General features: G+C 41.5%; 1 protein-coding gene across 1 annotated transcript; it reads right to left on the reverse strand.

Annotated features, from left to right (window-relative positions):
* Positions 1 to 8,116: 8,116 nt before the first annotated feature.
* LOC121593785 (uncharacterized protein K02A2.6-like) lies at positions 8,117 to 12,356 on the reverse strand. The gene has a single exon (XM_041916449.1). The coding sequence runs from the start codon at positions 12,308 to 12,310 to the stop codon at positions 8,453 to 8,455; it is 3,858 nt and encodes a 1,285-aa protein (XP_041772383.1). The 5' UTR covers positions 12,311 to 12,356; the 3' UTR covers positions 8,117 to 8,452.
* Positions 12,357 to 17,143: the final 4,787 nt, after the last annotated feature.

The following is a 17,143-nucleotide window of genomic DNA, read 5'->3' on the forward strand; positions in this document are numbered from 1 at the left end:
GAATGCTGCTATAACGCTATAGCTATCAATTCAGGAGTCATTTAAAAAGGATTTGTAGAAACAATCTCTAATTTATGCTTGGTTATCATTACCCAAGTGCCACAAATCCACTAAACGACCACTAAACGGCTTCTAAACGCCTCAAATTCTCTACCTAAACGGAATATAGAAAGACTTCGTTTAGCAGACGGCAAACGACTCATGCATTCTAAAAATAGCAAAAAAGCTGGTGGCGCCATCTGTTTGTGGGATACCCAACCTGTGGAGCTTCCTCGCTTGGAGGAGAGCTTTCTCATTTCCTCTGTACTGTTGTATGGTTTCGCAGTGAAGTTATGCATCGCTAGAACTAGAACGGCGATACGATTGTTTAAATACTAAACTCTAACGGAAACCACCAGTACTGAAGCAAGTGAGATTTGAGTAATGGTCGTTGGTGTTGATACCCACGTATCTGACCACACGACCATTCATATAGATTTTTGCTCAGAAAGTTAGAAGGCTATGTTGGTCATTATAACCGCGAGGCTACATGAGGTGAACTATACAGCGAAATGAACTATTTGACAGGCGAAATATCTGACGGATAAAGCATCACAGCAATCAGCTGATGTGCAATGTAAACAAATAACGTGCACAAAATCGTAACTAAATCCATTGAATAACTTCAATATCCAGTACTTCGTCAATTTTTAGCCAACAGTTCATAATTTCTTCCAATTAGTGAATGTTCTGCTTAAGGAGATATTATTTTTAAGTGAATTTTGAAAGCGGATGTTGTGTTACCCCCGACCCTTTAGCTGAATCTGTCAGATATTTCACCTGTCAAATAGTTCATTTCGCTGTATATTTCACCTCATGTAGCTGCGCGGTAAGATGAAACTTGTCGAAACACATTGCAAGAAAAGGATAGCAATATAATGATGAGTTGTAATACGCCATCTATTGATCAAACCAATGAAGCTGTGAAGCTTTCATTTTTTTCCTATGGATATTCAATTTTCCAGTCGTTTAAGCTTAATCTGTGGCGCTTGGGTACAGTCATTATCCGATATACGCCATCGTACGGGACCGAGCACAATAGCGAATCTCGAGTTTTCACGTATGAGCGTTTCTACATACACCGAGACTGCAGCTGAGAGATGGCTGTGAGAGAATTGACAACCGGTTTCTCACGCTGGTGTGTGTAGAAGCTCTGAAAAGCGCCGAGATGAGACTTTTAAAATGATGTTGAAAAAATCCATTTTAATCGCTAAAATGAAGTCAAAAAAGTTTATTTTACTTTTTAATAATATTTCTACGATTATTAGACGGCAAAAATGCAAACTATAATTGATCGTTCGCCATAAACTGCCAATTCAATTTTTTCTCAGCTCCATCGTTCTTTGCATGCCGAGGAGATTTCCCAAGTGACATTTTCGAGTAGATTTTTTCGTTTTTCGAGCTGCTGGAAGCTTAAAGAGCAGGCTTAAAGTTAGCTTAAAGAGCTGGCGATTTCATCGACTTTAAGCTTATTATAACAGTTGAAACATCAGAGTGAAGCGTTTTTTCTGGTACCATTTTGAGACTTGTCATCACGGTGTGCACAAGCTACCGGCAGAAAACAAAACATACGTACTCTTCAATCCGTATCATACAAAAATTATATTATAAAACATTCTTTCACGTTGTTTTGTTAGTCCATGCGTTTCTCCGCTATTCTGGTGCTCCTGGGTAGATCGTTTATTTCTTCTCAGTGTTTTGGTTGTTGTACACCGAGGACGAAACTGCAAGCTTCTTGTTTGTCGGGCTTCTACCGAAGTTCTGACAACTTCAACGCTTCAACACATCATGATTCACTCACACAGCCATGTTTTAAAGCGTTTATATGAGGCAAAGGGTTAAATCGAGCTGTTCACGAGGAGTTTAAGCTAAAAATGTAGAACAGTTGTCACCTGGGTTCTCTCACCGAAAATGCTGTCAGCCGCTGTCAAAGCATGCTGTCAGTTATTTTCTCAGCTGCTTTCTCGGTGTATGTAGAAACGCTCTATAGCGGATTCCTAAGGAAAAATAGTTTACATTACTGATTCGAGGGTTGAAAAATATTGCCACAGAGTTTTGCATTAAAGTTTTTTGTTGTAAAACAGGTGTCTTTTGCACAAATTTTATGCAAAATGCATTGAGAACATTAAGCAAATTCAAAAAGAGCATAAAATATTTAATAGAATTAACTGTAGAGTTGGCAACCGGCATACCCGGGTATTCCACACGTTTTGATGCAAAAAATTAACGATTTTCATAGGTAAACAATGCTTTCTATATTTTAATGCTGTAAGCAAGTAATGCCGACCATATATTCTCTTGTATTTCATTTATTCATTAAGTTTTTCTTTTCATTTTTTGATAAAAATAACGGTCAAATTAAAATTTGGAATCGCTTGAATTTGACTCGAAAATAAGCACAATACAAAAAAATGAAGAAGAGAAACGTCATTCTCCATACAAAATGTATGGAATACTTGGGTATGCTGGTTGCCAACTTACGTGGTAAAGTAAAAAAAAATCAAAATAAAATAGTTAAAAGCTGTTTAAAATTACAATTTATGCACCAAAAAATCATAAATTAAAAGTTGGGAGGCTACGGAAAATTTCAGGTCAATACAGGGTTTCGAATCATATAAGGGAATAGTTCAATCACTTAGGGGAATGTTGCAAATCGGTAGGGGAATGTTGCAAGCAAGCTGTAGATGTTTGCAATCACTTAGGGGAGTTTTGCAATCGATTAGGGGAATGTTGCAATCGTACTGTGGAGCTGTCATCAGACTGTGGGTGCCGGTGTAAAAAACTACGAATTGGTACCAAAGATGTTTTTTTTAAAACATCGTTTGGAGTTGTTTTCGTGTGGGATTCTGCTCTACACATGATACACTAAATAAATCCTGCTGCGGAGCCATAATTAAACATGATAAGTTAGTAAGATTGACGAAAACCCTACCCGCAAATTTCCGTTAAATGCCTTCTAATCGCCTTGTAATCGCCGGCGAATTGAAGGCGATCAGCAGTGCATTTAGCAGTAATTAAATGCCTTTGAAATATGTCAATGAAAAATTTCGCTTTTAATTTGAAATTTGAAATTGCAACTGTCAAAAGAAAACCTTACAAGCGTCTTCAGCACTGCACTGTTGTAGTGTTCCCAGATATGAGCGTGAGATTCGATAGCACGATTTACGTGTTATGATCTCTTGCGTTAAGCTCTGAGCTATTTCACTTTATTAAAGATGATCTACATTATTCGGTTATTAAAGACCAACTCATTGAAAGGTGATAATATATCAAACTTGTTGTAATCTAGCAATCGTTGTAGATCACAGTAGTCTATGAACGTAGTTAAGGATTAGTTAGTTGTAATAAAACATTCAATCTGAACAGACGTCTTTAGGTTATGGGCGACAAGCACAAAGAAGTGGCGGTTCACGGAATACCGCAGTTTTCCGGAACAGGCTACGACACCTGGAAATTTCGGGTCGAAGTGTTTTTGAAAGCGTCGAAAGTATGGGACGCAGTGGTAAAGGACGTTCCATCAGTGGCCAGTGAAGTGACCAAGTTTGAGGAAATGGACGCGAAGGCAATGTCTCTACTGGTGAGCTTTATTTCTGACGAATACTTGGGATGTATTCGAGAAAAATCCACTACGAAGGAAATGTGGGAAGCACTAGAGAATACATTCGCCAAGAAATCCTCGGGAAGGCAAATGGTCTTAAGGAACCAGATCGCTCGTCTGAAGTTGAAGGAAGGGACATCGTTGCGCGCCCACCTTCAACAATTTGAGGATCTGGTTCGGCAGCTTCGAGTGGCCGGATCAAAACTTGAAGAAAGTGACGTCTGTTCGGCTTTGAGTTTAACGCTTCCGGAGTCCTATGATCCCCTGATGACGGCATTAGAAAACCTTCCTGAATCACAATTAACGTATGAATTAATGAAGACCCGGTTGCTAGGCGACGAATGCAAGCGCTTGGATAGAATCGAAAATTCTGAGGAGAAGCCTACTGCATTTGCTGGAAAAAATCGAAATAGGAACGGTTTTGAAAAATTCAACGGAAAATGTCACAACTGTGGAAAGAAAGGGCATATGAAAAAGGACTGTCGAATTAAAACGAAAGCCAACGTTGCCAGTGAATCAAGACAAGTTGTGTTCATGGCGGATGGAATCGGTCGTAGGGTACAAACCGGTGATCAGCTTCAATTCCTGCTGGATTCAGGAGCTAGTGACCACATGGTAAATTCGAAAAAGTTTTTTACAACCGTGGAAAACTTGAAACAGCCAGTTTTCATCGATGTAGCGAAGAATGGGGAATCTCTCGTGGCCAAAGAAAGCGGCGTTATTAACGGAATGAGCAACCATGGCGTTCTGATGAGCGCTGAAAACGTTCTGTATGTGCCGACTTTAAGAGAAAACCTCATGTCTGTGAAAAAGCTAACGAAGGCTGGTGTGGAGGTCATATTTCAAGAAACGCAAGTGATAATGAAAATCAATGGAAAAATAATTGCAACTGGAAAACAGCGAGGAAATCTGTACGCTATCGAATTGAAAATTGAACGGGCTAATGCAAGTATAGCAGAAGTGGAGTATGCTGATCTTTGGCACCGTCGTCTCGGTCACATCAGTGAAGGTGCCATGTCTACTATGATACGTGAAGACCTTGCTCTGGGTGTGCGCTTCAAACCGGAAAAGCTCAAGTTCTGTGACGTGTGTGTCTTGGGTAGACACTGTCGGGAGCCGTTCAATGGTGCCAGAGAGAGGGCAACCCGACCGTTGGAACGTATCCACTCTGACGTATGTGGACCGATCGACACGCCATCGTGGGAAGGACATCGCTACTTCGTCTCGTTCATAGACGATCAGTCCCATTTTGCTGTGGTGTATTTGCTTCGAAAGAAATCGGAGGTCTTTGAAAAATTCAAAGAGTTTTCAGCAATGGCGACTGCGATGTTTGGTACGAAAATTTCAAAACTCACTATAGACCAGGGACGTGAGTATTTTTCGAATAATCAACAGAAGTACTACAAGGCGATGGGAATTCAGGTGGAGCCAACAGTAGCCTACTCACCGCAACAGAACGGGGTCGCGGAACGGTTCAACCGAACTCTTATCGAAAAGGTACGTACTATGTTAATTGGATCGAATGCGCCCAAGTCATTGTGAAGTGAAGCTGTGCTAGCAGCTGTGTTCATCTTAAATCGAAGTCCAACGTCTGCGATATCAAAGAACGTTACGCCTGCTGAACTATGGTATGGAAGAAAGCCAAGTCTGGAAAAGGCTCGTGTCTTTGGATGTCAAGCATTTGCATGGGTGCCGAATCAACAAAGAAAGAAGCTTGATGCAAAAAGTCGACAGTTATTCATGGTCGGATATGCACCAAACGGCTATCGGCTATGGGACAAGGATTCTAAACAAATCGTTATTGCTCGTGATGTGAAGTTTAACGAAACATATTTTCCATGGACGAATGATACACAAAATAACGGAAAATTATTTGTACCGCTAACCTACGAGCAAGAGGGGGAAGAAGTAATCGAGGAAGAAGTGATCGAGTATGCCGTTAATGTACATCCGGAAGAAGAAGATCCAGACGAGCAATATGGGGAAAACTCTTCAACTGAATCACTTGACTGCGATGGTGTCCAATCGTGTAATGATGATGAAGATGCAGCGGAAGCAGACGATACCGCGCTCCCTTCGCATCTAGATCTGGACTTGTCTTCCGGCCCTAGTGGCGAACAGTCTAGGAGGCGCAGCGAACGGGAGCGCCGATTTCCCGGTAAGTTCCTTGACTATATTACCGGATTCAGTGCTTGTGCTGTTGGACCTCCGTTTTCTTCAGACGTTCCAGAAATGTATAACGACATTAATGCTCGTGAGGATCGTGACCGATGGTACCAAGCGGTACAAGATGAACTAAACTCCATGAAGGTCAACGATGTGTGGAAGCTGACGGTGTGTCCAGCCGGTGTGAAACCGCTAAAAACAAAGTGGGTGTTCCGGTTGAAGGAGGATGAAACCGGACAACAGGTCCGGTACAAGGCACGACTTGTAGTCAAAGGGTTTCTACAACGGCCCGGGATTGACTTTGAAGACACATTTGCACCCGTTGCTAGGCTATCGACAGTTAGAGTAGTACTAGCTGTTGCCGTCCATCGTGGCTTACACGTACACCAAATGGACGTCAAAACGGCTTTCTTACACGGAGTGTTAAAGGAGGACCTGTACATGGAAGTGCCCCAAGGCGTGAGGGCTAGACCAGGTATCGTGTGCAAACTTAGAAAATCGCTTTATGGTCTAAAACAAGCTCCACGATGATGGAATGACCGCTTCAACTCGTCATTGTTGAAGTTTGGGTTCCGTAGATCAAACCGGGACTACTGTCTGTACGTTTCAACTGAAAAAGGTGATGAAATTTATCTGGTGCTTTATGTCGACGATCTTCTGATTGTTGGACGAAATATTCGAACGATGGAGAGACTGAAACGGCGGCTCACAGATGAATTTGAAATGACTGATTGTGGGCAAACGAAGTTTTTCCTGGGAATGCGAATGGAGTACAACCGTAATCGTGGCGAACTGAAGCTGTCACAGGAGGCAGCTGCAAACAAAATTTTAGAAAAATTTGGAATGTCGGAATGTAATCCAGCGAAGACCCCGATGGAGAAAGGACTTCAGTTGAGTCGAAAAGGAAATCATACTGCACAGCCATATCGAGAGTCGCTAGGCAGTTTGATGTATCAAATGCTATGTGTGCGACCTGATTTGTGCTATCCCGTAGCTTACATGGGACGATTTCAACAATCACCAACGGAAGATCATTGGCAAACTCTTAAGCGTATCATGAGATACCTTAAAGGAACCGCTACTATGGGACTTCACTATAAGAAAAATCCAGGAAGTAGATCACTCGAAGGATATGTCGATGCTGACTGGGCGTCCGATGCAGAAGATCGCAAATCCGTAACTGGTTTCTTGTTTAAGGTATATGGTTCAACAGTATCTTGGGCAAGCCGGAAGCAGTCGACAGTATCCTTGTCATCAAGTGAGTCTGAATATGTAGCGCTAAGTGCTGCTGTTTCCGAAGGAATCTGGTTGGCTGGTATTTTGGAAGATTTGCAATGCAAAACACCATCGGATCCAGTTATTATATACGAAGACAACCGTGGCTGTATTGGTCTGGCTAAGAATGCTGAATCCAAAAGGATAAAGCACTTGGATATTAAACATCATTTCATTAAAGACCATGTTGCTGCTGGTAATGTTAAGATTGAACCGATAAGTACTACTGAACAGCAAGCGGATATATTAACGAAAGCTTTGGATGCAAACCTATTTGAATATCTCAGAAGCAAAATTGGAGTCAGCGATTGAGAGGGGGTGTTGTAATCTAGCAATCGTTGTAGATCACAGTAGTCTATGAACGTAGTTAAGGATTAGTTAGTTGTAATAAAACATTCAATCTGAACAGACGTCTTTAAAACTCATTTCGATAACTAAAATAAAAGGAAAAATGAGATACATATTTCTCCCATCCTGATAATGAACGGTAAACATAGTGTAATTATTATGTTTTTTTTTTAAAAAGGTATTATTTTAATTTCGCTTCACATAAATTTTGTTTAAAGTAATTATAGTAAGAAAAAATTAATTTAAAAAGAAATAAACGCATAAAAAAGATCATAAAAATCTGGATTTGAACACACGCTTTCTCGGTTCGGAACCAAAAGCGTTGTCACTGCTCTATTGGGCAGTTACATTGGTACAGGTGCAAATTCAGTATATAAACAAGCTAAGATGGCGGCAAGCTATCTGTTCTCCTTGAATCAAAAAGTTGAAAGATTTCGAAGAGAACCCGTTACAGCCGTGAAAGTTTTGGTTGAAATCTTTATTCGCCTTCTAAGGCGACTAAGGCCTTAAATGCCTTCTGAATGCCTTCAAAGCCGTTTAATGCTGGTAGGGAAATATTTTAAGGTATTTACAGCGGCACCCACAGTCTCATGACAGCTCCACAGTACGCTTGCAACATTCCCCTAATCGATTGCAAAACTCCCCTAAGTCATTGCAAACATCCAAAGTTTTATGTTCTTGAACGCATAAATAAATAAGTCCAAACACCAGGATAAAATACTTAAAACACTATATTACAATCACGGTTTACAACACATTAAAACCTTACATAAAAAACCGATACGCCCGCTAGTCCCTAACGCTCACTCTCGCACCTGTAACGCTGAATGGCCTGCAGTGAAGTGTTCGTGAACGGTCACCCCGAGGTCGTCGTCCCGACCTCGGTCCTCGGCATGATCGCGATGGCTGCCCCCTTTAGCTGCACATGGATGTTGACAGTTTAGCGTCTGAAAGCCGTCGCACGTAGCGAGCGGCCCAGAGCACAATGTCGCGCAACGTTGATTCCGTCCACAACATCTCCCCCTGTTAATATAGCTGGTACTGGTCCAACCAACGTGAGGGTCTTATATTTCTAGAAGACCTACGTGGTGCTTGTACCAGCTGCTCTTCTTCCTTGTGGTCATCTAGTTGATCTGTTGGAGACTCTTCAGGTGATGTAGTTGAACAGGAAGTGTAGACTGAACCCGAATCAGACGATGACGATGGTGAGGACGCAGACGATGTGATCGCAAACTCAGGCGATATTGTAGACGATGGTGGAGTCGACGATGACGATGGTGACAAACAACCCGGTGATGCAAGAGACGTTGTTGGAGCCGATGATAACGATAATGGTGGCGCCTGAACAGGTGATGGAGTGCACTGATCGGCAAACAACGGTGGTGGCTCGTGCATTACATTCCATGAATCCAGAAATACATCCAGAGCTAAGGGTTTCGAAGAGCGGCTCTGCTGATGATGATTTCCATTACGTCTACGCATTTGATTTACATGCCTTCGAAGTGTACGTTGATCACCGGTTACAACTTCATACATAACGTTGCCACATCTTCCGGTTATGACTGCTGGCTCCCATTTCCAAATGTTTCTGTTGTATGTCTTGACGTACACTAGCTCTCCGCAGGACAACTCTCTCACCTTCTCAGGTACACTGTGTTTATATGGATGTAAGGTAGGACGAAGCAGATCCAAAGTTGTTCGCATTTTACGACCTAACATGAGCTCAGCTGGTGATTTCTTTTCTTCTGTGGACGGATTTGGAGTAGATCGATAGGTTTGTAAAAATATGTCCAATGCCTCCGGAAGTGATGTATCTTCTGCACTAATCTTTTTCATCGATCTCTTAAACGTGTCTACAAACCTCTCAGCCTGGCCATTTGACTGAGGATGAAATGGTGCTGTTCTCAGATGTTCTATGCCATTGTGAGCGCAAAAATCAGCAAAAAACTCGCTAGTAAACTGCGTGCCATTGTCACTTACAAGCGTGACTGGATTTCCAAAACGTGAAAATATTCCTCGTAGAATTGCTACAGTCGCCGATGCCGTAATGCTTGATGTTTTTACAATCTCTGGCCATTTTGAGTATGCATCCACGACAATTAAAAAATAGTCCCCTTCCAGAGGGCCAGCGTAATCGATATGCACACGCTGCCATGGTGACGAAGGTTTAGGCCAAGCAATAGGAGTTGAATGAGCAGGTGACTTTGAAGCAGCTTGGCACCTCTCACAAGAGGCTACGCATTCGCTTATGTCTTTATCGATGGATGGCCAATATACGTAGCTACGGGCTAATGATTTCATCCTATTAATGCCAGGATGGCCACGATGGAACTGTCGGAGGCATCGTTTCTGAAGGCTGTTTGGTATTATGACTCTCTCTCCAAACAATAGGCACTCATCCACTGCTGATAACGCTTCCCTTCTTGCATAAAAACTTGCTAATTCTCCTGTATAAATAGTATTGTGTGGCCAACCGTTTTGTGTAAAATGTAGTACCTTTGATAAAATTGAATCTTTCCCCGTTTGTTTGGCTACTTCCGTAAAATTGATTGGTAAGGATGAGATGTTGCTGATGACTACTGATTTTACATCCTTCTCTAGCTCTAAATTGGCGATTATATAGTCTTCATCTGGCTTGCTGTGCTCGCTTATCAATCTTGATAGGATGTCGGCATTTCCAAATTTCTCCGTGGTTACATATTCGATTTCAAAATCGTACATTAAAAGCGTAAGGGCAAAACGCTGTAACCTGTTTGCAGTGTAAACCGGAATACCTTTCTTGTTTCCAAATATTCTTAGAAGAGGCCTGTGATCTGTCTGAAGACGGAAATGCCGACCAAATATCATCTTATGAAATTTGGTCACTGCGAAAATGATAGCTAGCCCCTCCCGGTCGATTTGACTGTATCTTTGCTCGGCTTTTGTAAGAGATCGTGATGCATGTTGTACAACCTTCATACTGCCATCAGGAAATTTGTGACTTAGAGTTGCTCCCAGACCAACGGAAGACGCATCAGCTGATACCACTATCTCAAGTCGCGGATCATAGTGGGTTAATAATAGGTTTGAAGACAATACTGACTTGAATTTTTCAAAAACTTTCTGGCATTCTGCAGTCCACGCAAATTCTCTCCCTTCTTTTAGTAGTGCATCCAGTGGGTACCGCAAATTTCGTAGATTTGGAATAAAGCGCCCATAATAATTGATTGCTCCGAGGAATGACCTTACTTCACTGACATCTGATGGTGCTGGCAAATTGGTTATAGCTTTAACTTTTTCCGGATCTGGTCTGATGCCCTGACTATCTATTATGTGCCCTAGATACCGTATTTGCTTCTTATTAAAAAAACATTTTTCTACGCGAATTGTGAAACCGTAATCTTGAATTCTAGCGAGCGTTTCATTTAAAATATCATCATGTTCTTTCTGATTCGTACCTCCGATAATTATATCATCCATGTAACTGGAAACTCCCCGCAATCCAATGAGCATTTTGTCCATCAACTGTTGAAAAGCCGCAGGAGCTACCTTGATGCCCGGTGGAAGTCGGTTGTAGGAGTAAAGCCCTTTATGCGTGTTGATGGTTAGAAACTTCCGACTCTGCTCAGCAATTTCGACCTGAAGGAAAGCATCCGATAAATCTATTTGTGTAAAATGAGTGCAATTACCTAGCCTGGCGAAAATATCTGCTGGTAGTGGAAGCGGGTACTCCTGGGGGTGCAAGGCTCCATTGAGACCGGTCGAGTAATCTCCGCAGATCCTTATCTGACCGTTTGCTTTCCGCACGACGACAATTGGTGCGGCCCAGTCCGAGAAATCGACTGGTGTGATGACTCCTAGCTTTTCCAGCCGGTCCAGTTCCTTGTCGACTGCATCCAGCATAGCGTATGCAACTGGACGTTTAGGGCAGAAAACTGGACGACACTGTTCCTTCAGCTGCAGAGTAACGTTTCCCTTTGTACATAGGCCCATGCCCTCTCCAAACAGCTTGGGATAACGTAGTCGTAGCTCCATATTCGTTGATGATTGAATGGCGTTGCATATCTGATCAACAGGCACTGACCATAAGGAAAAAGCCTCGATTAGGTCGGTTCCCAACAGCTTTAAGTCCGCTTGCGAAACATAAACCGTCTCGACACGCTGCTCTTCTCTGATGGTGATGTTGGCACTGAATTCGCCGATTATAGGTAACACTGCTCCCGATGCTGTTTTGGCATCGACTGATGGCGGGGAAAGGGGGGGTGCTCCAATTAGTTCCCAGGTATTTTTGCCAATGACTGATATGTCAGAAGCGGTGTCGAGCTGTAGCCGGAGGTGAATGCCATTGATGCTAAGAGGTACATACTTCCTTCTCTCCTGAACGCTGTGCACATTGACTGAGACCGTTCTAGTATTTGCTTGCTGACGATTGAAATTCGTTTGGTTATAGTTCCGACGATAATTGTTGTACGTTCTGCAAAACCCTTCTTTGTGGCCTATTCTTCCACAATCGGTACATTTGTGAGTACGGTACGTACAGTCTCGAGACCAGTGTAGTCCTCCACATAGCCAACACGATCTGCTAGGGGGTTTCGAATCGGATGGCCTCTCTGACAGGTTGCTACGATAATGCTGGAACCGTGTTTCCTTATGCTGCACTGCATAGACTTGTTCGGTGTTCTCTCTTTCGATCATTGCGCTGTCGTGTCTTAAGTTGATAATGCGTTGACATTCGGTTGTAATATGCTCCAGAGTGGTTTCAGGACGTTCCTCGATCCGCGCTAACAGTCTTTGCCGAATTTCCACATCCTTATCATCTTTCAACCCGCAAACAAATACAAGGCATTTGAGCTTGCAAGGCAACACAAAGCTTGCATGCAATATTCCCCTACCGATTTGCAACATTCCCCTAAGTGATTGAACTATTCCCTTATATGATTCGAAACCCTGTAAAAGCAATGAATCAAAAGTTATTGCAGTTCGAAGCTGAAAAAAATACCCGGGTATCCGGTTGCCAACTTAGGCTGCGCTCTGGGACCAATCGAACACGACATCCGACCCGGCGGGGGTTACCCGGCGCTCTAGCATCAATCGAACACGACATCGAACATGAAAAATGTATGGGATTTGACATGTTTATCTTGTTTGTTTGTTTGTGTCTGACAGTGCACCTGCATATGATTATATGGGTTTGTTCGAGTCGGATGTCGTGTTCGATTGGTGCCAGAGCGCAGCCTTAAAGGTTAAAATATTTGCAAAAACGACATGGAGCTGTCAAATTTAAAGGAATCGCGTAATGCGAATTCGCGTATATCGAGTATCGCGTACTGCGGATAATTGCTGTAATCCAACCAATTCATCCAAATAATCGAAATAGCTGCTGATAGTAGATTCGATTTAGCACTGTCCTAAGCGGCCGTGTGGAGCCCCGAAAAGGGATTCCCAAACGCTCTGAAGCAAACCCAAATAGCCAAAATTGCTTAAGCAGCTCATTTTGGCACGCTAAAGATCGCTGCTCTAATTCGCCTTTTGCAGTAGATAAACAGCATCAAAGTTCTATGTGGGTCTTTCAAACAGCGCCTAAGCAGCTTCCTTATGCCACGATGCCAGGGATTATTTTTCTTTGTGTTTTATTTTCAAGCAAGCGTCATCGATGAAATAAACAACAAGATTTGTTTCGTTTAAACACAAATGTATATTTTTAAATCCTTTGTATTGATGAATTACAAAAATTTTACTCAATTCACTGATAATTCACAATCACTTCACTCAATATTCATTCTTCAATTAACGAATCTAACTTGTGCAGCAGCAATGAGATTACAGGGTTTTCGAGGATTATATAGACATGTTCATCGAGTTGTAGATTCGTTCAGGCATATAATAGACTCTTTCAGCGAGATATAGAATTGTTCGGAAGTAGGCGTAGACATTTTCGGTTATACTGTAGAGCTGTCACTTTCGTACCCCTTGGACTGCAAGTTGGATCATTCTCATCAGGAGGTAAACAAACTTTTTTCGAAAAAATAAGCTTTTTTCAACTAATTTATGTATTAAACAGCTTGGGTAATGATTATTAGCTACTTTTAAGACTTTTAAGAAAGAAAAATTGAACCCTGCGGCACAGTGTGTAAACAAAACAAATGACAGCTCTACAGAATCGCTGAACATGTCAACGCCTACTTCCGAACAATTCTATATCTCGCTGAAAGAGTCTATTATATACCTGAACGAATCTACAACTCGCTGAACATGTCTATATAATCCTCGAAAACCCTGTATTGCCGGCGTCCGTTTTTGACACTTTGACAAGAGCCACCTTGAACCGATGTCATGCATTAAAAAGCTATAAAGTTCCACCAAGTTCAGTACCCTTTCTTAACAAGCCTTCAAGTTTCATAATGAACCCTACACATAGTGCTAATCAGCCGCAAAGTTCCAAAGAGTACCATGTGCCTGTTAAAAAGCTCCATAGTTCCGCAAAGTACCGTCTATCTCTTAATCAGCCACAAAGTACGACATCGGAACGATTTTTCGTTAAACAGCCCTAAATCAGCTATAAAGTACGAGCTGGCTATTTGGGAATGTGCATCTCAATCATTCGTTGGGTTAAATTCCCTAGTACAATTTTCAGATCGACATTTCAGAAAAGCCTCATGAGACCGTTTTGAACCAAATCTAAACTATCTCCTTTAAATAAATTAAGGATGTATTTTGTCGTGCTGCTGAACCTTCTTTGGGCAGGTTAGCTTCTATCTCCACCCCACCCCTGCGCAATACTTCAAAACCAACTGAAAAAATCTTAAGTCCTCGCTACACGACCCAAAAACTGAAAATTCTGAAATCTTTACGTCAAAAAGTTTACGGGTCGTGTAGCCGCGTTTTGTGTACCACCGTGCACACAAAACCACTGTCATATGAAGCAAGCGAAAACTTGTGAACAAATTTCACCAAATGAATATAGATACTCTTATAATGTGTAAAGAGTGGTTGACTGCCGGGTTATACGCGTGACAACACAATTGCTTAGTTGTGATTAGTGTTGGCCGTTCCGGTCCGAACCTAGTAAAAAAGTTCCGTTCTTTATGTAGGCCGTTCCGTTCCGATCCTTTATACAAAATCGTTCCGTTCCGTTCATTCCGTTCTTTCCGTTCTTTCCGTTCATTCCGTTCCGTTCCGTTCATTCCGTTCATTCCGTTCCGTTCCGTTCATTTCATTCTTTCCGTTCATTCCGTTCTTTCCGTTCATTCCGTTCCGTTCAATTCGTTCTTTCCGTTCACTCCGTTCCGGTCTTTGCCGCTTCAATATTGTCATCGAGGTGCTATCGTTTGTGTTCCGTTCTTTAAAAAAGCCGGCTTTGTCCGGCTGTTGCTTGCTGCATGCAAGATAACTGTTAACTCTTTCTCGCACACAGTATGTGTTGCCTGTGCACTCTCCCATGCTCACAGGAATATTCATCGCACTTTGTCGCGTATCGTTTATAAAAATCGTGATAAGCGCGACCAACAATGTTATTTGGTGTTATGGTGCAATTTGTAACATCTATTATACTTTTTGTTATAATTTAGCTTATCCTAACCAGACAAATAATTATTATAAAATTTAAATCTGTACTCATATGGCAGAACGGGTTGGAAGAGATGTATTATAATATACGATTATGAACAACGAAAAATAAAATGTATTTATTTTTTATGCCACGATATCCGCTTGATCTTGGCACTCGGCATGATTCCAATATTTAGCCATTCGATTCGAAGCATTCTGTTCCATTCGACAACCGTTTGAGTGCCGTAATGTTGTAAACGATTTATGTCAAAAAAAAAACTATTTGTTCTAAGTAGCAAGTGAAATTCAAATAATTAGTCAATCTTGTGATACAATCGTCAACTCCTACCACTCAATAACATCGGCATGGGTAAAAGCCTCGAATGGATCGTGCCCCAATACGCTGGGATGATTATCCTGCTATGGGCATTAAAGTTACTGATAGCCAAGCCTATTAGTGGTACAGAAAGGCTTTGACCGAAAGTGGTCGTCGCATCTAAAAAGTTTAAAAAATGCTAGATAATAAATGCATGCTTTATATTAGCACAGCTGGTACAGCTTCCTGGACATCAGGTTGAACCCATCTGGATTTGGTGATTTCAGAATGATGATTTAAGAAACGCCTTTTCATATCCTGTCTCAAGTAACCCCCCCCCCCCCCGGATGACAGTTTTGCTTCTAAGCCCTGGGTCGGTTCATTTGCATCCCAGGTTCATGTTCCGTTCTTTTTGAAAAATGAACTAGTTCCGTTCCGTTCTTTTTTTTAACGAAATTCCCAACACTAGTTGTGATAATGATCTTGTTTTTTCTTTTCACATCTACAATGCGATCTTTTTGAGTTAACGGGCATACAGGAGTCATACGATTTCGGATGACCGTATTAATACACGATGCGCAATCTCAGATTGCGCATATATTCGTTTTATCAAAATATATGTCATTTCGCGTATCCAACCCTGAGGTATAAACGTCATTTCCATACAATTTCAGATTGCGCCAAGATTGCGCATAAATTTTCAAGATTATATGTCTGAGATATATAAATTTTTTTTGACAGATAAATATATCAAACCTACCCGTTTGACAGATAAATATATGCGCAATCTGAGATTGCGCATCGTCTATTGCTACGGTGAGATTTCAGCTTTCGGAGGTGAAATCTTTTTGACGTAAAGTCGCCTAAATGACATTTTTCGACTTGAGACAGCTGTTCCATGGGCTTCGGTATGAAAATCGGGTAGGGCTAGTGTGGGGTAATGAAATTTGTATGCAGGGATTGACAGATGTCTCGCACAATGTCGCCCAGCAAAGGCGATTACAATCAACCTTCTAAATATATACACCTTGGTAAGAACGAGGTCCCGTATTGTAGCAAGGTGTATGGATGTCAAGTTGCGAAATGTCAATTTGCTCTGAAGCACTTCACCTCCTAATATCCATACACCTTGACATAACAATACTGCGTGTTCCTGTATTGCAAGTGTTTGTTGCAAATATTTCAATTCTTTGAAATATTTTATGCTCTTTTTTAATTTTCTTAATGTTCTCAAAGCATTTTGCATTAAATTTGTGCAAAAGATACCTGTTTTACAACTAAAAACCGATAATGTAAACCATTTTTCCATAAGAATCCGTTATACGCGAAAACTCGAGATACGCTTTTGTGCTCGGTCCTTTACGATAGCGTATATCGGATAATGACTGTATAAATCATTTTGATCAGGCAAATGCGACAAGACTTTACCTTCTCAATACATACTTCTTGCGGATACACCTTGTTCTTCGATTTTTCACATTAGGCCTACATATACCTTGGGTTCCAACAAGCTGTGGAATGGTTTGGAGTAGGCATTGTTTATGTGCAAGGTGTGTTTATTTACCAGGGTAACTGTACCAGTTTTCGGCAGGCTAGTGCAGCAGTTTCACAAAAATTGCTCTAACATAAATATTTTTCATTATTTTTCTTGAAAGTGTTGTTATTCTGATTCATAAACTATCATAGTATGTTACAATATTTTTTATTTGCCGGTCCAAAGCCCTTTTTCATAAATATTCGTGAAAATGCAAACATTGATTTTGCTCCTATTTTCGGCAGGCTGTGTTCCTATTTTCGGCAGCGCGAATACGGGTCAGAAAATGTTTGTATCAATGTGAATATGTACAAAAAAATGTTTAAAGCAATTTAACACT

Source organism: Anopheles merus, chromosome 2L, assembly GCF_017562075.2.
Source record: "Anopheles merus strain MAF chromosome 2L, AmerM5.1, whole genome shotgun sequence".
Lineage (NCBI taxonomy): Eukaryota > Metazoa > Arthropoda > Insecta > Diptera > Culicidae > Anopheles > Anopheles merus.

What these genes read in the sequence shown, in the direction of transcription:
- LOC121593785 (XM_041916449.1), bottom strand. Translation starts at nt 12,310, where the DNA reads ATGTTGCAAATCGGTAGGGGAATATTGCATGCAAGCTTTGTGTTGCCT.